The sequence below is a fragment of the Ovis aries genome, chromosome 1 (assembly GCF_016772045.2).
Source record: "Ovis aries strain OAR_USU_Benz2616 breed Rambouillet chromosome 1, ARS-UI_Ramb_v3.0, whole genome shotgun sequence".
In the NCBI taxonomy this organism is placed as follows: Eukaryota; Metazoa; Chordata; class Mammalia; order Artiodactyla; family Bovidae; genus Ovis; species Ovis aries.
This window is the reverse complement of record NC_056054.1, coordinates 179,938,560-179,961,870: the sequence shown is the minus strand read 5'-3', so window position 1 is coordinate 179,961,870 and position 23,311 is coordinate 179,938,560. Positions and strand designations below refer to the sequence as shown.

The 23,311-nt window shown below is 41.4% G+C and overlaps 1 protein-coding gene across 50 annotated transcripts in view; it reads left to right on the top strand.

The window, feature by feature from the left end:
- ZBTB20 (zinc finger and BTB domain containing 20) overlaps positions 1–23,311 on the top strand; it is an 863,472-nt gene that overhangs the window by 796,686 nt on the left and 43,475 nt on the right. For all 50 annotated transcript variants that reach the window (XM_060417945.1, XM_060418065.1, XM_060418031.1 and 47 more), the window contains 2 exons: positions 261–423; positions 809–996. In XM_060417945.1, the coding sequence (XP_060273928.1) occupies positions 413–423; positions 809–996 (199 nt within the window). In that variant the 5' untranslated portion in view covers positions 261–412. The remainder of the gene's footprint in view (positions 1–260; positions 424–808; positions 997–23,311) is intronic.

Sequence of the window (23,311 nt, the reverse complement as noted above, 5' to 3'; positions counted from 1 at the left end):
TCTCTATGTGACATCTTCCTTCCTTACCTGCTGGAGTCTAAGCTCTTCTTTTCACTTTTCATTTGCTGCTCTAACAGTTTTTCATCCCTCTCATTGGTACAGCCTGCAAGTTTAGATTGTGATTTGAAATTATGTGTTGATCTAAAACAAAATCTAATAACAGCAAGAAAGTTGACTGTTCTGTAATGTGTTCCATGAATAGAAACTGAAAGCCAGAAGGAACCTTTAAGGCCTTCTAATCCAAGCCCTTTATTTTACAGATGAGGAAACTGAAGCCCAGAGAGGTGAAGTGAGGTGCCCAAGTGCCACACAGCAAGTTAGAGGCACAGCTAGTACCATAGCTCAAGTCTCCTGACTCCCAGCCCAGTGCTCCTCCCATTACTCCACGGGTCCTGTCTAAGCTTCCTGACAAATGCTAGAACGGTAAAGCCTCCACTAGTATTTTTCCAGACCATGTTAAAACTCTTACGGGGGGAAGAAAGGATGCTTTCTTGGATAATGTCAGCCATACGTAGCTCAAGCTGTCTAAAGTTCTGGGACAGGGTCTTTTTATGCAGCCAACAGAGTCCAAATGTGGTGCTGTTTGCTTGGCCCATATGCTTTCATGTGTTCCCAGTTAGGCCATTACTGGAGGGAAAAAAAAAAAAAAAAACAAGAATCAGCTTGTTTTAAAACAAGGGACATACTGGACTCCTTCCCATCCCCCCTCAGAAAAAAAAAAAAATCAAGTTATCTTTAACAGATTCTAAAAATGCCTTTTCCCAAATATGCAGTCAGTTCCTTCAAAGGGCCCTTTGTTTATTTTCAGGAAGAAACCCAAGACAGCTGAAAACCAGAAGGCATCTGAGGAGAATGAGATTACTCAGCCGGGTGGATCCAGCGCCAAGCCGGGCCTTCCCTGCCTGAACTTTGAAGCTGTTTTGTCTCCAGGCCCAGCCCTCATCCACTCAACACATTCACTGACAAACTCGCACGCTCATCCCGGGTCATCTGACTGTGAGTACACCACTCGCACCACTGAGGTGATGGTGTCTTCACGGTTCTCGGAGCAGGCTTCTCCCCCACCGGGTTCGGGCTTTTCTGCATTCAGAGCAAGCTGTTTCCATTCGGTCTTCCAAAGTAGCCAAAAGTAACTTGCCACCATTTTGAGTCAGCCAACATCTATATTTTCAAAGCTAGAGTGTGTTTTAAAACCAGGTGACCAGCCATTTGGCCTCAAAAGGCGGGTTAATTACATGAACCGCATTATCTTTCATAACATTAACTCAAAAGCAGAAGCCCTGTTGCTATTTTCTAATTATTCTTTTGTCCCTGTGATCTGAATACTGGTACTTCCACCATGACAAAATTCAGCGACCAAATATGGACCTCAAAAGGAAACTTCCATTTTGAAATTACATAACACAAGTCAGCTTTGCATTAGTTATTGTAGCTTGGCTGAATTTCTCTTTCCAGTTTTTAATTTATTTTGAAGTGGTTAAAGGACAGCATAAATTTACAGAAGAAAAGAGAATGGCTTCCAAGAATTCAGAAGCCACCCAGACTTCACGTAGCCAATAAGAACTCAGGTTAAAAATATTTTTTAATTAAAAAAACTGCCTACGGGCTAAATTTGGAAATGGGCAGCTTAATGAGATTGTCGCTATTGAAATCACTCCATTGCTGTTTATTTTCGCTGTCTTCCCACTAATCTGAGTGTCACTTCTTCAAATTCTATTTTAAGAAAGTTGATAAATCACGTTTAGAAGATATTTTCTCTTTCTGAAACATAGCTCAGTTTTTCAGAGAGAGAGCAACACGTGTGTTGACGATGGAAGGGGGTAGGATAACTTGGAGTCCATTGGGAAAGAATATTCCTTTTATTCCAACAGCTATTCAAAACTGACCTCCACAGTGATGTCAGGCAGAAAGCTGGAGTCTTCTTCTTTGGATTAAGCTAAGACCAAGAAAGTTTTCTTTTTGAAAAAGAACTCCATTTATCCTGTCCACAAAGCAAAAATTATTAATTAGGAAATGAGATTCTAAATCTCCTATTGTTATTTTTCTGACAAAGCAAACATAAAACTTCGCAGAAAGGGCGAGAGGTGAATGAAGCTGGGACATTCCATTCTGTACTTTCTTCATCATAATAGCCTCTAGATAAAGGGACCCCACCTTGTTCTGCTCATGACCGAGCTGAGACCACACTTCAGCTGTCGCAAGAAAACGAAACGAGAAATAACAAGAGCCAAGTCTCTGCAACCTGTGTGCATTGTACCAAGCTGCTAATTCCATAGAGAAACTTGGGGGTCAGAAGTGGGGACTGTGTTCAGTGGACCGTCAGAATAGTAACATTCTTGGCCTTCTTGCCTGGCAGTCTCCAGCCTAATAGTAATTACAGGAAGAATTGGAAAATAGCATGGCACGGTGCCCATAGACATGTGCGCACTGTCCCTACCTACCAGGAAGGTAGCCTGTTCCTGTGGAGAAGGGCCTGGAGCTCCTGCATGCAAGCCTCCAACGTCTGGCTATCTGCCACAGCTTATGGGGAAGATTACATAGAACGGCCTTAGCCCAGAAATCCCGTTACAGCCAAATGAATGTTTTGCCGAATGGAAAAGAAACAGCACTGGGCTGTTGATTATACTTTACCATAAGCATTCTTTGGCCAGCCCGTGGCATTAACATGAAATATGTACAAGGAGCAGCCCCTTGGTGACCCTGAGGAAGCTAGTGGATCTGAGCTCAGTTAGGTCTGAATGCCATTGGAAGGGGAACAAATAGGGAGGAGAAACCTAATCTCCAGCTGTTCAGAAAGTCATTCTGATTTTGCCATTAAGATGTGTAGGTCTTTTCTGCTCCAACCTGTTGTTTAAATTGATTATACTTTTCGCCAAATATATTTGGATTGTAGTTTGTCCTGATTTGAGCCTACACTTAGAAGAAAATTGTTTTGAGGAAAGATTCACAGAAATCTGTCCATTTGGAGATTGCTTGAGAGAAGACAGGAAAGAGATTTATTTTAAGCTGTTAAAATTTTTGGATGCTCTTCTTGCATTCAAGAGAATTTTTTTTTTTTTTTTACTTTCAAATGTCATTCTTACCATAGATTAATTTAAAAGCCTAATTTCTTTAAGGTAAAATATTCAGTTTCTATTTAGAACTAACAGATTTGGGGCATTTAAAAATAGTGCCCTTGACTTGTTAGTATCTTTAACTTCAGAAACATTCCACCAGTATGTGGTGTTCTAAGTGTTTGCAAGTGCCTGAATTTTTATAGCACCTTTTTATTTGTCATGTGTTTAGCAAAATTATTCTTAGGCATGGCTTAATGACCATTTTCTGTCAGTCATTATAATTCTTCCCAATTTACAGATGAGAAGACTGAGAAAATGGACACCCATATAGATGAATGCTTGATAATTAGGGGGAGGAGAGAGGGGGATGTTTGTGGATTTTCCGTCACTGTGAGCAGCCTGAATTCTCTGTTCCGAGCCTGGAGATTATATTCCTGGCTCGAAACAGGTTTCTTGAAAATGTGCAACTACTCATACTGGTGACAGGAACACGATGGATAAGCATCCCCATGAATGCAAAGTCACTTCTGCGTATGAACTGGTCAGAGTGGGCAACCCATGGTGCTGTTACCTCTAAAAAACACAGCCCGTATTTTGGAGCAAAAAAGGGCAAGTGTGACCTCTGAAATTCTCAGATGGCTATTTAACCTGCTGAGCCACTTCAAATCCAGCTAAAGATTCCAATAAAAGTCAAAGCAAGAGGGAATATGGCTGAGAAATGCTTTCCTTGGTGAAGTGATGAGGTTAATATCACTACTGAAACACGTGCTGCTTGCCAGTGTGCCCACTATGATCACCTAGAAATATTCCCCCACCACCCCTTAGAGTGTCACCTCCTCCCCACTGCTAACAATCTCCTGGTAAACAAGTGCAGATGATGGCGATGGGAGCCATTAAGATGAGCTTCGGAATGCAAAGGGCATGGAGCCCCTAGGCGTCTGGCGGAACAGTTCCCCCTGCGTAGGCTGAGGATGGGCAGAGCCAGGCTCTCCATGTAAACACTCCATGTAAACCTAGAAGTAGGGCTGAACCAAGGCAGGAGAGCCATCGGAGCTCTTCCCAGGAAAACCTTTCTTGACAACTGTCAAGCCTAGCACGTCTCAGTCATGTACACGTGACAGGCACTTCCATTTTGTCTTCCTCCAGATGGAGGAGCGATTTCCCCCACCCCCTTTAGCTGCCTCCCTACTTTGGGAGGACGTAGTTTGATGTCTTTGTTTTTGTTGGAAGCTGACATCTGTGGTTACTTACCTTCTCGTGTCTTGCACTGGCCTCATCAGATTGTCTCATTTTTTGTGTCCTTGCCAAGATGCACTTATGCATTAACAGTTTTTATTTATTTTTAATTTAACCTTTACACATTACCAAACTGTTGTGTGGGCGGGTTTAACTTTAGCTCTGTAGGTAGCCTGAATCTTGAGGGGCTGAGCACTGTTGAGGGAGGAGCCGGGTGGTCTTTTCCTTTGCTCCCTCAGGCCGTCTGCCTCCCTTGGCCTTCCCCCCTCCCAAACCTTTGCGTCAGTCCCCCAGACTGAAGATTTTAGTACACTTGGTTCATTATGAACTTTTAAGCAATTTTTTATGAGAACAAAACAAAGAGGATTTCTTTATGACAAACTCCATTAATGCCACATTAAGGCTGACATTTTAATTACCCCAAAGTCAGGAAATGCAAAGTTCAGGTTCCCACAGCAACAGAAACTGTCCCCTTGAGTGCCAACATCACAGCGGATTCTTTCGTTCCCGGATTACACAACACCCGGCGCGGGGACATTGTTTTTTATCCACGTACGTGGACAGGAGCACAGCTTTTATCCTTTGTTTTTTTCCAGTAACTACAGTTGAGGATATGGGTCTTGAGCTGCCCTTCCCAAACCATCTATACGTATTATCCTGGAACGGAAGACGATTAGAGCTCTCCATGTGCACACGGACAGAATTAAAGTTGCTGTGGGAACATTAACTCTGATTTCCGGACTTCCGTGCCAGTCACATTTAAACCATAATGTTGTAATTTTTGGCATGTAATAAATGTGTATTTCATGTACACAGACAGAAAGAAGCATAAAATGTATTTTAAAGAGCAATTAATTACTAACTTTGTGATTAAAAAACATTTGGTTCATGTTCCTTCCCATTTAGCATCAGCTGCTGGTCTTAGCCAGGCCTAATAGATGACATACTGTGTCTCATCCTGTATCTCAGATGTACTTACTGTATGTTCCTGTTCTTCTAGATAATTAATTCCCTTAGTAAAGCTGTAGGGGGAAAACAAAATGGAAGGAATATGCAAGCATGTAAATAGGGTAAAGGATATTTTGAAGGAAATGATTCATTTCTGCAAATAAACCTCTTAGTTCCTGATAAAGAGCCAGAAATCTGCTAAGTGGGTGTAGACAAAGGTTTCTGGCCACCTTGGAGCATCTGGTCCAGGGCCATCAGACAAACTTGAAAGCAGATTTCCCCTGAATTCCGGGCATGCCCAATGGGGAAGTGATTTTCCTCTGTAATTGTTCAGGCGTAAGGCTTCAAAAGTTGTCTTACTCTGTAACGGCTTTTCAGTTTATATTCAAACTGGAAAAGAAAAGTTGTAGGGACTCAGGTAAAATAGAAGTTTTTCCAAAGAACTCTTGATTTAGAGAGTAGTTTTTCATTCCTTCAGATTTGAATCTGGCTGACCTATTTGTGTTAGAGAAGGAAGTGTTTCAAAAAGAACTGTTTGAACACGTTTGTTAGTGAAAAGAATTAGTAGCCATCCCACCCCCACCCCCCCCAGCCACAGTCTTTAAGAACACAAATGTTTGGAACATTATTTGAAACTAGGGTGGATTTTTACTGAAGGGATGTGTCACCTAAACTCTCAGATAAAGTAAATTTAAGGGGAACATGCTTATGGAGAAGTTGAACAGAGGTTCTTGCTGTTTATTCATTCTCTCTCCTGTCATGTATTTATTCCTTTTGTTTAGTTTGGTTGTGTGTCGTAGTTAACCTTTAAGAGAAAGACTTCAGTTTTACAGAGCTCTGACTTGCTTTCACTAGGGCTGTCTGTACGTGTGAATGTATGTCTGGATGAGTGAAAACTACTCATGCAAGTTTGAAGGTCTCTTTGGCAAATTTGACTGCGTGTTCAGAAAGTTTCCAATCAGAAAGCTGATTCAGTGTAAAGCATTCCAAAAACTTCCTGAGGCACCTGTTCGCATGAAAAGATTGGATTTCTGCTGGAGGTGCTCAGAAGGCAGTGTTTATAACTGAAGATCTCTGTTTGGAGTGCCAAAAAAATGAAAAACATTTTGGCCCCCAAAAAACCTTCGTAAGTGTTCAAAATGTATCATCAAACAAAAGCTTCATTTGGATTCAGATGCGTGTATCTCAGCAGATGTGTCTAAACTAACTGGAATCCCACAGGAGCAGCTGAACTGGGTTTTGGTATGTCTTGATAACTGAAAGAGTTATTCTTAGACTTTGGAAGGACAAAAATGGTCCATCTGTGAAGAGCTGTAATAGAGACATGGCAAAAAACAGCATCCTCTGAAAGAGTTTATTTATGGAATTTAGGACAAGTTGGACAATCCTGAAAACATTTTGGGGTCACACTAATTTGCAGAAGAAATAGAGCCAAAATGGGATGAAGTAAGTCACTACAGATCTTTATTATCTTATGGCTTTCTATTAATTTTCTAATAAGATTCCATATCAGTTAAACAGTAAATAGAACATCTTTGATGTAACTAAATGCTCTCATTATCCCGAGTGTCTCACATTTCTCTTTATTCTACTTCCTATAAAGAATTATATATTTACCTTTTCATCACCAACAGTTTAAACTTGTTTTTCCTGCTATTTCATTAACAAAGTAAACCTTTTACTTATTATGTGTGGGTTCATCTCTTTAAAGATAGCCTTTCCCTTCTTTCCTTCTCTGAATTAATTGACACATAATTTCTTTGGAATTATTTTTATTACCTTTGATACCCTCTTATTTAGAGGTTTCAGTTCTTAATCCCACACTTATACATTAGAAGGCCAGTTAATTTTTATTTGCTCTTATTTTCTAGAGTTTCCACATAGTATATCTGGGGATACCTTTATTTTTTTTAATTATATATCTTGGAGTTTCATGTCATAATCTACTTTTCATAAAATTATCCCTCTTTTTAATAAAAATTATCCTTTCCCTACAATGCTAATGTAACTGGATATCTTCCATGGCTACTTGATGCAGTACCTTCTGGAAGTCACTCTTACCTCATTCACTCCTGCCTTCTTCCGTTCAGTCACACATTAAATGCTGTCAAACCCCTGCGTCTGTGCCAAGACCTCAGCTAGGGACCAGGGCTGAAGATACAAAATACTGTCCCCAAACTTTAGGAACTCGTGGTGTTCCCACACACTTTCACCAACTTTTAAACCTGTGCAAGGGACAAGACGATTACCATATGGAAGTGTCTGACAATGCACAAGAAGCTCCCAGGCTCCTGAAGCAGTGGGAAGGGCTTCTCAAGAAAGGTGACATTAGCCCTGGATCAGGAAGTAGGTGTATGTAAAGCAGCGGAGGGAGTGAACGGCCTTAGAGCCAGAAGGGACAGAAGCAAAACCACAGAGGCGCAGAAAGAGCATGGTGTTCTCAGCAAACAGAGCAGTTCAGTTACCAGACTCAGACTTTCTTACAGTTTGCCTCATTTTAATGTAAACTCACAGGACAGTCTGTATTTGAGTCACACTGCCTGTCATTAAAAGTCAGCTGGGCTGAACTGCATGTTCCTTTGGAGACATTTGCTTTCCAGATAAATAAGAAAGCAAGACACCACTTATTTTCTAATGGGTAAAAGTGCCTTTCTTTGCATGAGATCAGTCGATGTGGGCAAATATTAGGCAGCATCTAGAGATAATTTATTGATGAAATGGTTCAAAATAACTTTTCATATTTTAAGAGGTTCATTCCAGGAGGCACAGAGTCCTCTAGAAGTGCCTTGCTGGAACTCAGTCACTGACTCGTGGTCCCTCCAGACTGTAGCAATCAGTCCCTTGGCAAATCTGGTCCTCTGGCCCATTGCTCTGAGTCACACCATGCCTTTCACTCTGCCAGATACTATGTGAATGTTCTTGTGATTGTCCATGTGTAATTGTCAAAGCTGACTGCTGATCTTCAGGGTTCCATTCTTCATTTTGCCATCTCTTATCTTGCTGGAGCACATCTTTAATTTTTATCTGCAGCCGCTGGTGACAGTTTCATATGTGCTTCCTCTACTCATGGCAAATTTCATTATATAAAATTAGTGTTCCTTCATATCTGTCAGGGCTTCTCACATGCTGACTTAAAAGAATGTAGTGCTGTCTTCAGAGACAGATATGCGATCAGCTGAGAGCATGCATGAGGAGTCTAGGAATTCCTTGCTCGAAGGTAATTTCAAGTTAGATCCTTCGACCAATCACTTAATACCAGGTACCATAGTAAAACCTCTCATTACCACATGGGCTGAATAAGCACAGCTGCTTTTTTTTTAGCTTTTCTTCGGCTCCTACATCTTTTGTTCTCTCTAAGGAACGTATTGCAGTTAGAACTTTTTATCAGTGTGGAAAGAGAGTAAAGTTAAGCTGGTCTAAACCTATTATTATACACATGGGGAAACTGAGGTCCAAAGAGAACAAAGGCCATACCAAAAGGTTCTCAGTATAGTGAGTAGAAGAGCCAAACATATAATCTCACTCCTTCCATCCTCACCATACTGTGTTGCCTGTTACTGAGTCTGCGAATAAGAGAACTTACATTTTCCGAATCAGAAGGAGTCAGCACTATTCATCCATCAATTTACTGAATGCTTTCAATGTAGAGGATCAAGCCTAGGCATCAGACAGGATACAGCTTTTCAATATAAACTGGAGCCCTTTGCTCAGAGCCTTAGAGTCTCATGGAAAAGTTTAGACATATTCACACCAACCGCCCTGCAGGGTGGTTAAAGCTATGTCCCTATGTACCTGGATGCACCAGAGCATCTATTCACTCAATTCACTGGCTTGGCAACCATGTGTAGAATACGTCTTAGGTGTCTGGCACTACAGTGAGTTCTGCAGAGGCAGATAAGTGGAGACAAACAGACCCTGCCACCAAGAATTCTTAGTCCATACCCTCAAATCACCATTATCTTAGAAGTTAGAAAGTTCACAAAATATATTATAATCTAGTTAACATTAACTTCCAGTTTAATTTATCAGGAAAGGTTCCATTTGAGCTCCCTTGAAGGATGAACAGAATTTTATGGTGGTGAGGCATTAGAAAAAGGTATAAGGTGTTTGCATTCTGGGGCAAAGCTGTGGCGGGGTTTTAGGTAAGGGGTTGCCATGACCTGGCCTTTGCTTTGGGAAGATCTAATCTAGCAGCAGGGATGCGGAACATGGTTGTACATGGAAGAAGGTGACTCGAGAGAACGCAGGGCCCAGGAAGCTTTGTCAGCAGTTCAGATTATTGGTTACCTGAGGGGGCTGGTGAAAGGGGCATGGGGAGGACCTAGACTCAACAGACTTTATGGATGAGGGTGGGCAGCTCTCTCCAATGCATGCAAGTGAAAAGTGAAAGTGAAGTCGCTCAGTCGTGTCCGACTCTTCACGACCCCATGGACTGCAGCCTGCCAGGCTCCTCCATCCATGGGATTTTCCAGGCAAGAGCACTGGAGTGGGGTGCCATCGCCCTCTCCAAGATAAGAGAGAAGAAATCATCAAAGATAGTTCTAAGAAATCAAAGAGAGAAGATGAAAAAGAAGTAACTAGACGACTGAGCGTCTTCACTTTCACATCTCACTTGCATGCATTGGGGAAGGAAATGGCAATCCACTCCAGTGTTCTTGCCTGGAGAATCCCAGGGACGGGGGAGCCTGGTGGGCTGCCGTCTATGGGGTCGCACAGAGTCGGACATGACTGAAGCGACTTAGCAGCAGCAGCAGCAGCCGAGGACAGAATACAAGTCAATTTTATACAATGCTGAGGGTGAGATGTCCCTGGTGGCTCAGATGGTGAAGAATATGCCTGCAATGCAGGAGACCCGGATTCGATCCCTCAGTCAGGAAGATTCCCTGTAGAGGGCAATAGCTACCCACTCCTATATTATTGCTTGGAGAATCCCATGCACAGAGGAATCTGGCAAGCTACAGTTTATGGGGTCCCACAGAGTCAGACAAGAATAAGCAACTAAGATTTTCAATTTCACTGAGTTATGCGATAACAGGGGTAGACCCTGTGGAGACAACTAACATTGAGCTCTAAATAGGGTTCCGGAGTAGAGAAGGAGGGATTTGAAATTAGGAATAGCAAATGCTTTGACCAAAAGGGCCATACTTTAAGTCATGAATGTGAAGTAAATTCGAAAAAGATTTAGTTGAGAGAAAAAAAAGAAAATAGAACCTTGAGAAATATTTATACATTTCATGATAAGAAAGAGAAAGAAAATGGTGAACCCTCAAAGGAGGGAAAGAAAAGATGGTCTAAGACATAGCATATATACAAAAATATATGTAAGGGAAATTTGGAAAGCAGGACAATTGAGAGAGACCACCAGGTAGAAGAAGGGTCAGTGGTGTTGGGTGCTCAGACAAGGAGGATGGGTAGCTTCCTGGAGGCTGCCGAGAGAGGAGTCAGATGTGTCATGAAAACACCATACAGAAGGGTTCAGGAGCAAACAGAATTGAATAGGAAAGCAACAATTATGAGCCAGTTTTTGTTGTTTTTTTTTTAAAGCTTAGTACTTTAAAAAGAAATAATGAACAGCTAATGCAAAAGCAGGGTATGAATATTTTTATGATACAGCAGCCCCAAGCCCATTTATAGACCAAAAAATAAAAACCAGTGTTAAGGGAGACTCTGCAATTAAATAGGCAAGGTGAGAGAATTAGAGCTCTCATTTTACAGGGCAATTGGGATGATAAATGTATGTAAAGGAAATTTGAAATCACTACCCAAGCCCAAAGAATCAGTAATTTTATTACATTAATTCTTTCTCTAATTCTTTCTCTTCCCTGTAGCTAATAAGAACTAATGTTTTGCAAGAATTGTTACATCCTCTTTGGATGACTTCACAAATATTCACTAACCCTCAGTAATCTCTGAGCATTAGGTAGAGGACAGGTATTGTATACTTTGAGCCTTTCAATTTTCTAAAAACTTTTAAAACAAGTTACTTCAAATCATAATCCGTTTTTAAAATGCCACATTCTGTGACTATCTTTCACGATAGATCCCATTCAAGTAGTTACAAACAACAAGCCTGTGTGTTGTTCTCGTGTACTCTCTCACTGTCACAGACATCGTCAAGTTCATTATTTTGTGGGTGGTGCTTAACTTGTTTACTTAGTCTTATTGTTCTCTTTGATGGTTAAAGACTTCCCTAAGGCCACAGTCCCCTGGAAACAAAGTATCTGCAATTCCTCCTACTTCAGGGTGGTGCTCTGGAAACAACTAAATGAAATGTTATTTTGCTCTGCTATTAAATTACTGTAAAACTAAGTAAGAAAATTATTTTATCGCTACTAGAAATTATACAAACAGCCACATGGAGGAATTTTGAGTACAGGCTTTTATAGTTTCACAGGGAACAATGAATTCATAGTTGACGTCAACATGGACCTTGAGGAGGTTTTCCTTTCCTCTCCACCTCCAGAAAAGAATTCTCCCTGACTCATTTATCCTCAGTGGTTTTAGCTAGGTTCATGTTATCAATTTTACACCAAAATCTCATGCAGTCTTAGATGAGGGCAGACATAATTTTTAAGAAAGCTTGGTGTGGCACATAGAATACCATATAAAGAGTTTCAAGAAGCGGTGACTAAATTAACTTTGCCATTCGTTTTCTGCCGTAATCATTTCCTTTCCTGTATAATCACTTATTGTCTCTTTGCCTCATATCTCAACTGCTACTTGGATATAAAGGTGATAATGAAAAGAAAGTGTGTATAAATTTGAGCTACAGGGTGTAATCCCACATCTTATGGAAAATGCACTTGCAAATTCTGAACTTCAATTCTGAGAACTTAACCCCATGGAAGAGGAAGTCTACCTTTTTTTTTTTTTTTCAGGGAAATATCATAGGTTTTTCCACTGGGCCTGGGTTTTTGTTTTTTGGGTTTTTTTTTTTTTTTTTCTAATTTGAAGAAAAAAAAAATCCCTAAATCTAGTCTATTCCATTTTATTCCTGACTTCAGGTTCCAGAGTGGTAATTGAAGCAGCCTCATACACCTGGGCTGACAGGCTGAGCAGCATTCCTCCGCAGCCTTGATGTCCTCCAGTAGTGACAATGCGCTGAGGCTTTAAGCAGAGAGTAGAGCTTCCCTGATAGCTCTGTTGGTAAAGAATCCGCCTGCAGTGCAGGAGACCCCAGGTTCAATTCCTGTGTCGGGAAGATCCGCTGGAGAAGAGATAGGCTACCCACTCCATTGTTCTTGGGCTTCCCTTGTGGTTGTGGTTCAGCCGGTAAAGAATCCGCCTGCAATGTAGGAGACGTGGGTTTGATCCCTGGGCTGGGAAGATCCCCTGGAGAAGGGAAAGGCTATCCACCCCAGTATTCTGGCCTATCCATGGGGTAGCAAAGAGTTGGACATGACTGAGCGACTTTCACTTTCACTCTAAGCAGAGGGTAACCTCTCTCTCCAGGCTTCCCTGGTGGCTCAGATGGTAAAGAATCTGCCTGCAATACAGGAGACGCAGGTTGGATCCCTGGATCGGGAAGATCCCCTGGAGGAGGGCATGGGCAACCTACTCCAGTAGGTTGAGAATCCCATGGACAGAGGAGCCTGGCAGGTTAAGGTCCAGGAGGTCACAGAGTCGGATGCGACTGAAGTGACTTGGCACGCATGCAGCATTGCCCTCCAGAGGAGGAGTTCCTGATCTGGAGGCCTCGGGTGCTCCACCAGCACCATGACTGCGCCTGCCTCTCAGAGTCTATGACCTCCCTAAGAAGATAGGCACACAGATGCAGGCCAGTGTGGACACCAGCGTGTAACTTCCGTAGACTGGTGCCAGGAACTAAAAGAAGGCAAGAGGCACTTCCCCAGGACGAACCCCAGTCAGAACCTGTGTCCTCAAACCCGCCCCCTAAAAGGAAACCAAGATTCAAAGGAGAAAGTCCAACGTGGGTTCTCAGCATGCCCGCAGGGGACGGGCAGGTATGCTGACAGACTTCGAAAGCTGTTTCCTGAACATGTTGATGATGAACTAAGGGTGTGACCCTGTGTTGCTCTCACCCCATGGCCTGGCTGGTTTACCCTTTTACCTGTGGGCTTCAGCCTATACATGAAGTTTACGTGCCTCTGGTTAACCTCCCTATGTTTCCGTGTCCTCGAGTGCATGATGAGAATGGCAATAATGTCTACCTTGCAGCGTTAGTATAAGGGTTAGGGAGTGCTATATGGAAGCCCCTAGAACAGACCAGACAGTGCTCAGTGAATCTGAGCATTTGCTTATAGTGTAAGGATTTTAAATTATTAAATAAATATGGACTCAAAGTGATGCAACATAAGTGAAGCCTGTAGCAAGTTTTCCATCCCTCCCTCCTGCTGAGAGTGACTGAGACAGAAGCCCTGGGTCTGTAGGAAGGTCTACTCTCCACTTCAGGAAAGGACCATGCCCCTCTCCTTCTCCCTTCTGAGATTCAGGCCTGGGCAGACAAGGAAGCCTCTCCATCATCTTTTTTCCTGCTTTTATTCCCCTGTTTTTCTTGTGTTTTTCTAAATATTGGAAGAGAATAATACAACTAAGCATCTACTTTGTGTCAAATACATATCATTCTTACAAAACACTCCATTTTACATATAAGGAAACTGGCTCAGAGAAGTTTAAAAAAAAAGTTCCTGAATCTTTTTTTATGGACTTGGAAAGGTTTAGCCTATTGTTTACATTATAGTGTAGTATTAAGCTACTGTGTTCTTTCTTGTCCTCGTGTATATTCTAATCTGTGAGATATTTTCAAATTATGGAGAGTGGATGCGTGTATAATCTGTCCTCAGAGTGCATTGTGGAACCCATGGCTGTCCCTCCTGCGCTTTTCACTGTTCATCTTTTCACTTGTCCATCTCCCAGCCCTATTACCCGAAGAGGCCAAAGCATCAGGTCCTGAGAATGGACACACTGCCGTGCTGCCACGTCAGAGAGAGGAGAGGGCCCCTTCTGAAACGACACATTTACAACTAAAGAAATGCATCTATTATCTTTTTGAAAGGCGGTCTTCCTGATGGCTTCAGAGTATTTTGAAATAAATCAAAATAGAGGTAAAGTTAGAAGTGTAAATGTGTTTTAGTGCCAAGGAGGATTGCTCTTAATCACTCAGCTCACTTACCTTCCTCCATTCTGAAGCAGTTTTCAGCAGTTGGGGAAAAAAACATGGTCTTAAGAAATTCAGTAAGACCTGTTGGTTCATTGTACCCAGTGAGCCTTTCCTGTCCTGTGGTGCCTAAGTGGTTTGAGGTAATGGGTGGAGATAACTTCAGGCATTTGCTTCTCTCACCTGTGGAGCCCTTTTGCTGCTGAGTATAGAATTCCAGAGACACATGGGTATGGAACTTGAGCTATAAGGCTTTTAGTAATAGTCGCAGATCAAATGCTTAACTAGATTGTATGTAAGTCAGTATAAATCCCAAGTCAGAGTTTTAAAATAATAACTTACTGAGTCATGATTTGTACATCTCATATGCTGTATTCCTTAAATCACATGTTGATGGCTAATCAGCAGAACCCAAAGATGCAAATTAGATGATATAATATTTACAGAGAAAATACATATGTAGCTTGCAAAGTAATGATCCTGGAGCCTCAGGGTTGCAATTCTACCAAAAAAAAAAAAAAAAAAAGATACCAGTTGCAATCTGAACTCTCAACATTGTATCCAAGAAAGGAATGAATATAACAATAGAGAGAGTTTCAGGACAGAACTTGGTGGTTAAAGGAGTGTGGACCTTCAAGAGACATGTTTGAGAAAGAATCAGAAGAAATACTAGGTAAGACAAATTAATTATTCCTAGTCCTCAAATAATATTCCAGAAGTTAAATTATTAAATCTTTATTTTGTCTGGGTGGAAGAATTTGGTAAGGCAGAAATTCTGTCTTGTTCACTGCTGATTTCTTAGCACCTAGCAGAGAAGTGCTTAGTCGTAATAGGAGCTCAGCAAATCTTTATTGAACAAATAAATGAATGAATGAATGTGGTAGGGAGAACTGAGCAAAAGTGAGAGTGTGCTTGTGAGAATTTCTCACATTTGTAAAAGTAGAGTTACTGATTTTTCACCTAATTGTTTTCTTTCAGCAGACCAACAAAACAAAGTGTATCACAGATACCCACTGGTTTTTATGCTGGGAAAACAGAACCACTTTCTGTTGGATGTAGGCTGCTACATGTTTTGATTCGAGTAGCAATATGGGAGGGTTAAGGTCGACTTTGTAGGATAATCTGGTGCCTGTTTTTGATAGATATCATGAAAATAGACACTTATTTTCAAGATGCTCAAACAGATGATTAGGCAAAAGCTCCAGCAAACCTTGAAACAACAAAAGGGAAAGGTTTTCCCACTCTCGCTTCCCGTTACTGTACCATCCTGCACAGCTTTCAGCAACCCCACACCCTCCTCCTGGTCTCACCCTTTTCCCAGGTCTCAGCTGGGCCTAGGGAGTACAGCGTGTGTCAGTCTAGCAGATACGGTTCTTGAGAAATCCACTCGGCACCCATGCTCCCGAGCCTCTCTCCAGGGAAGAACGTAATGTGATCTGCAGCAGACGGAGCTGGCCCAGGGAAACAAGCAGTTGGCATGGAATAGAATCCTGGTGCCCTCCTGCTGAAAGGGCCCTCCAACTCTATGCCCACCCTCCCTCCACTGGCTGGACAGTAGAAAGATGTGTCAAAAAAACAAATTCCTGGCTGAATGCAGAGAGGATTATATGAATGAGAGATGAGTTCATGCCTCGAGAAGCCTCCGCCATCCCACTTGAATAGAAAGCTAACTTTGAAGCCACTCTGTTCTCCATGGCACGATTTCGTACAGACTCAGCTTCAGAATATGGTTGCCATCTGCTGCCAGCACACAAGACTAAGGAAGTATTGGGGAGGGTAGGAGGGGGCCAGGCAGGAGGGAAAGAAGAGAGACACTCAAAGTGGGCTAATGATCTCCTTTGTGTTGGAGTCCAGGTTTCAGAACATCAGTCCCGTCCTTCAAGAACAAAACGTCAGTGTGTCTTAGACCGCACCAGGCGCCGGCACATCAGATAAGACCTGGGCTGTGTGGTGCTCGGTCGCCGAGCCTTGAGAAGTGCTCAAAGTGAAATTAAAGGAGCAGGCTGAGAAGACTGAAAGGAGAAAGGCTTAGGGTAGAACACAATCAGGAGGGCTCTGCAGATACGTGTTAGGGTTACAGTAGTCCAGAAACGAATCTACTAATTAAAGGGCCAGAAAATGCTACAGAGAACAGAAATCAAAGGATATGAGAAGAAATGAGACACTTCTCCCTATACTTTGAATACATGGTGATCCTTTAGTAGAAACTCAGGGTGAAAGTGACCTGGCTGTTGTGTCCTGTTGAGGATTTAAACAGTTGATTAAGAGTTGCAGATGGTGTACTAGAGGCATGGCTGTGTGGTCCTTTAAAAACAGAAAAGGCTGTTAAGCAAAGCCAAGCAAGACCAGAGAACATCTCTGCAAGGCAGTGACTAGCTCGTGGATCTTCATAGTTTCCCTGATATTATCTGTATAAATAATTGGTTATGGCACAGAATCATATTGCTAATTTATATCCTGAAATGACATGCCGGAGAATAATTATTAATCTAGGGTATACACTGGTGAAAAAAATATTGCCGTTAATTTTGCTTTTGAGAAAGTTCAGCTAGTTGAAAGCAAGTACTGTTATAGTCAGTAGTAGTTTTGAATCTCCAGTTTGAGAATTTGCAAGGTGGGGAGATAGAAATCCTTTTGGCCATACAAGGAAATAATCTCATCAACGATGTGTGTAATATAAGCATTGACAATCCTAAGCATGCAAAAATCACTTTAGGGAGCACAAAGTGATAGCCCAGCAGTATGTCACACCCAGTGCCTTGGTGTGGCCAAAACAGTTTATTTGTTGCTGCGTGAGCTCTGGCCTTGACTCCTGTCTGCCATCAGGAACAAGTCACACAACTGTGACTCAACCACAGTTAGAATATTAGTAATGCCCTTTATCTATCTTGTATACTCCTTCTCTTCTTAGGAACCCTAGTCTATTTGTCCTACAACATCCTTGTGAAGCACAAGTATCTTTCTTTTACACGTGGGATAACTAGTTCCCCAAGGAATAACTTAATTCTTTGTCTCTAAATATGAAATGATTGATAACCATTATATGGCACAGCTCATTTTACTATTTTTCACATTATTTCAGGTTTCCCAAGCAAAGGGCATATTTTATCTTTCTCATTATTATTTTTAATTGGTTTTCAGAAAACTTGAGATAAAAACAGAATTTAACAAATATCCCATGGAGATATTTGGTGTTCTCTTTCCTTTCAAGAATAAATTAAGACCTTCTCCACTCCTCTCTCCTGACTCTCTCGGCAGATAGTCAAAATCCCATGCCAATTTTCAAATGAATAAGGGTTCATTCTATTAGCTGGATCACAGTCCCCCTACTAAGGAAGCCCAGCCTTGTAAATTCATGTCTGGAATCTGCAGAAGTTACTTTTGATTATAAACTTTAACCGTATGACCTGAAGGTTTTTAAACAGTACTAATATGTGACCTGGTTATGAGTTCAGCAATAAATTTGTACCCGGTATGCGAGAGGCCAAAGAGAAACCAGTGTCTTATTCTCTCTGGTGACCCACAGCAAATGTTGCATATTTACTTTGTAAATGAGGACACCCAGTGGCCACCAAGTGAAAATATTCTAAACAATCCCTGACACTGTTTATGCAAATATAAATACCCATTGTCAAAGCTGATTGATAGATCATCTCTGTAACATCTGTTACCAAGCAGTTGAGCTTCCCTAAGTTAAGCAAGAGTGGTGGGAGTTTGGTCTGATCACTTTGGTACCACTTCATAGATTGGCCATCTCTTCTCATTTTGAGTTGCAAAGTGTGGCTCAGCTTTGAGTTCCACTGCACCTTCACATGACTTGAGGCCCCAGTGAGCTGCCTCTTGGGGGGAATGGAACCAAAGAGATGTGGATGGTATGACATGTGTCAAAAATCACAAATGAAGGAGCACAGATTGTGGGAAATGCAATGAACACATAAAAAACCACTTGCCTTAGAGCTTGAATTCATACTGAACACTGAACTTCCCCAATGAGAAGGCATGCTGCGATAAAGGACAGGGGGAACAGCATTGCCCACAACTGCAGGGGTGAAAATAGCCCTGGGCCTAGAGCCTGTAGACACAGCTCAGAGAAAAGGGGCATCCTCAGGACCCATATTGTCATCAGCACGTCTGGGATATGCAGGGGAGAAATGAGCAAACAAATGCTTAGATGAGACCTACTCAGTGGAAAGAAGTGTGGTGGGCAACGTGAGGATTCGATGATCTGTGATGAAGCTGTAGTTATAACAAGGCAAGGTACCAGCCTCCAGGAAGCTGAGAGCCTTCTTATAGATATAATATGTGTTTAGTGGCTCAGTAGTATCTGACTCTTTATGACCACATGGACCATAGCCCACCAGGCTCCTCTGTCCATGGGGATTCTCCAGGCAAGAATACTGGAGTGGGTTGCCATACCCTCCTCCGGGGGATTTTCCCAAGCCAGGGATCGAACCCAGGCTTCCCACATTGCAGGTGGATTTTTTACCATCTGAGTCCCCAGGGGAGCCCAAGAAAACTGAAGTGGGTAGCCGATCCCTTCTCCAGGGGAACTTCCTGACCCAGGATCAAACCCGGGTCTCCTGCATTGCTGGCAGATTCTTTACCAGCTGAGCTATCCGGGAAGCCCTCTCATAGAAGTCAGGCACAAATGAAGAAAAATGAAGACAGAATAATCAACAGCATACTCTTAAGGACTATGAGGAAGTTCTGATCTATCCTACAACGTTGAGGTACAAGAAATGTTTCCTTACTTTTCTATAGAAAATTAAACCAAGGTCCCTATCAGTAAGGCTAGTCACGTTTCAGGGCTTCCTTCCCCTCTCTAGACTTGTACAAGACTCATGAGATCTAGGGAGGGGTCAGAGTCTTAGTCTATAATAGTCTTCATCATCAGTATTACTTGTCTGCCTAACGAAGTTGCTAATTTGACTGGTCCATCTGACTGCCCAGCACTGCTGTAGTCGTGGTCTTTACTACTTAGTATGGGCCCAGCCCAAAATCATCATTGTCCCTCCCAAGTGAGGGCCTTTTTATTTCCAGCCTCCAAAAGTACACCAAGCAGTCAACCCAACTGGAGTCATGTACCTCACGCTTTGGCACCTTGCTCATTTGAGGGGAAGTTTGGGCTCAGAAGCAACAACTACCAAGGGAGCCCAGAAATGAGGGCAAGACTTGGTCTTTCTTAATTGCCTTATTATTGTGAAAGTTTTATAGTTCCTTTAAAAAATAGAAATTAATGTTTCAGTTTCTTACCTCACCATCAGTGGGAACTAGGAAAAGAAAGAACTCAGGATGGAGTTCAGTAATCAAAGACGGCTCCACAGAAAAGAAAAAACTTTGAATTGGGTTCTCAAATGGAGCTAAGATTTGTTAAGTAGAGAAAGCACAATAATCTTAGGACTTGGGACAAATTCAGCAGCAGAAGAGAATTAAGAATGAATGAATGCGCTACATCAAGATATTTGCAAATGCAGGAGACCCGGGTTCAGTCCCTGAGTTGGGAAGATGCCCTGGAGAAGGGAATGGCAACCCCCTCCAGTATTCTTGCCTGGAGAGTCCCATGGACAGAGGAGCCTGGCAGGCTACATACAGTCTAGTCTACAGGGTCATAAAGAGTTGGACTCTACTGAGCAACTAACACACAGCTTCTTGAATTCATGCAGAGATTTTATCTGGGGAAAAATGAGAAAATAAGATCAAATCAAATTGGTGAAATAAGTCAAGATAATTAAAATGTTACCTAGCAATAGAAGACTCTTAAACAGCTTAATATCTTTTATCCTATAATATGTAAACAATATAATAAAATATTATATAAAAGATACAATCAAGAATATAATAAAAATAAGATTAAAATATAGTACCTTACTCCTAATTAGAATAATTGCAAATTATACCTTCCACTTCACTTACTTACCAGTGCTTTCCAAGTTTTTAAGTTCTAACAATGTTTATTTAGACTCTTCTTCATCTCAGCATGAGCCAAAAAGGAACTTACATCTTATTTTTTTCTTAAGGAAATCCTGTGCCTGCTTTTATAATGTATCACCCTAGGTGGGCTGTTGAGATGTAGTTTCTGCTACTTTCTTAAACTGGCCCATATCAAATCACCTCCATTCTGTCTTAATCAGTTATCCAGCAAAACAAATTTACCTCTTTCTGTGGCTTTTCCTTGTTACTTTGAGAAGCTGTATGCTGTATGTCAGTCATGTCCAACTCTTTGCAACCCCATGGATCGTAGCCCATCAGGCTCCTCTGTCCCTGGGATTCTCCAGGCAAGAATCCCACTGGAGCGGGTTGCCATTTCCTTCTCTAAGGGATCTTCCTGATCCAGGGATTGAATGCGGGTCTTCCACATGGTAGAAGGCCTTCATTCCTCAGAACAGTCTTTCATGGCTCTAGTCCACACTTTCCATACCGAAAAAAGTTTATCCATCTCCTGCCAACAGAGAGCAATGCTTAAAAACTGGTTGTCACAATGAAAGCAGCTTATTTTTTTCTAGGGAGACTCAAGCAAAGAGAGCATGAATCTGAATGTCTGCTTCGAAAGCAGTCTCAGAACAGTGAGCGGCAGAGGAAGTTTTGTGAATTGAGGAGCTCTGTGATTATTTTAGTCAAAAAGCTTTTGTAAAATGACACTATAGGGTTCTGTTTTCTCACTTATTGAAGTTCAGATAAAAGTTTTCCCAAAGTGGAAAAATTAATTTCTTACCTAACTATACTTCATCACCAGTTGATGATATTTTTCAAAGGAGTACCTCAAGTCACTGCAGTTAAAATTTTGTTTTTCCTCTAAAAAATAAGTATATGATGATGAAGAGATCAAAAGGGGAATAGATAAGTAAAAAGATGCTGGTTTTTATATAAACACTTTTTAAGCGTACAGTTTCCTCCCAAATAAAGGACTTATTAACTATGCATTTGAATATATAGACCGTTCTGTCAAAGCCAAGTTCAGACTACGTACTTTGTGAATTTAAGTAGATCCTTTTGTTCATTTTTTTATCCCACCCACAGATGCAGTATCTCTGTGTTTTTGTTCCTCAGATTTAGTGAACAAAGGAAAAGGTTACAATAGGGCAGCAGCTAAATTTGTAAGGAAAGAGCTTTGGGGGGGGCGGGGTGGAATCAAACCCCTAAAAGTGTCTCAAAATGTTTACAACATAAGAGGATTTAAAGGCATCAACCTCAGATTTCATTGACTTTTTCCCTTAGTCCCAGCAGGTCCTCCCTCTTCAAGAAGAAGCCATTTCATTTCAGCTTTAGAATGAGGGCATAGGTGTCTTTCAGAATGTTGTCTAGAATTATAGCTATCCAATGCCTTTGTTCACAGAGTTAAAACTTAGCTTTCACCACTTGTACTGTAAGAGAGTAAAGGTATTTGTAAGTCTTTTGTTCCACTGGAATCAGATGCTCAAAGTACGTAAATTCATAAAGTATGTAGCTTGATAATACCCCAAAATGAAGTGTTAACTTATGTTTATAATTGGTCCCATAAAGTTGATGTACAATTATTTGTTGATCAATTGCTTGATAATAAACTCACCTCATAACTAAAAGGATTTAAGTTGGCTTGAAAAAATATTCAATACATTAATAAATAGGAAAATATATTTGTATATGGCTATAAAAAGAAATCTGAATAGAAGTGAAATAAGGAGTTGAATGAGGGTGAGGGTAAATTTTACATAGAAGAGTGCACCATAGGTCCTACATAGTTGCTAAAGTGTGGCCTAATATTATTTTTACTCTTTCAAGTAAAAATTTAATGTTAATTCATCACAAAACTTTGATTTATTCATTTATGTATATACATTTATTCATACAACTGTAATGCTGATACTGGTCCCTTCTTTGATTTTATAGTTATATAAGTATATGAAATATGCATTTTAAAATAACTTTTTATTTTTTATACAGTTTTTATGGAGAAGGACTTGGTGACCCACTCCAGTATTCTTGTCTGGAAAATCCCCTGGACAGAGGAGCCTGGCAAGCTACAGTCCATGGGGTCAAAAGAGTCAGACATGACTGAGCAACTCAACAACAAACATACAATTTGTAAAGCTTACTTTCCATTTACAGAACATTAGCTATATTCCCCACATTGTACACTACGTCCTGGAGCCTGTCTTACACCCAGTAGTTTGTACCTCTCACTTCCGCACACCCTATGCCACCCTCCCCCATGGGTAACCACTAGTTTGTTCTCTGTATCTGTGAGTCTGCTTCTTTTCTGTTATAGTCACTAGTGTGTTGTATTTTTTGTATTCCATATATAAGTGATATCATACAGTATTTGGGAGAAGGAAATGGCAACCCACTCCAGTATTCTTGCCTGGAGAATTCCATGGAAGAGGAGCCTGGTGGGCTATGGTCCATGGGGTCGCAGAGCATCAGACAGGACTGAGTGACTATTATTCAATCATTCATACAGTATTTATCCTTCTCTATCTGACTTATTTCACTTAGTATAATGCCCTCCAAGTCCATCTATGTTTCTGCAAATGGCGAAATATTATTCTCTTTATGGCTGAATAGTATATATTATATATGTGAAAGTGTTAGTTGCTCAGTCGTGTCTGACTCTTTGTGACCCCATGGACTATAGCCCACCAGTCTCCTCTGTCCATGGAATTCTCCAAGCAAGAATAGTGGAGTGGGCTGCCATTTCTTTCTCCAGGGGATCTTCCTGACCCAGGGATCAAACCCAGGTCTCCTGCATCCCAGGCAGATTCTTTACCATTTGAACTGGGTATATATATATATATGCTGCTGCTAAGTCACTTCAGTCATGTCTGACTCTGTGCAACCCCATAGATGGCAGCCCACTAGGCTTCCCCATCCCTGGGATTCTCCAGGCAAGAACACTGGGGTAGGTTGCCATTTCCTTCTCCAATGCATGAAAGTGAAAAGTGAAAGTGAAGTCACTCAGTGGTGCCCGACTCTTAGC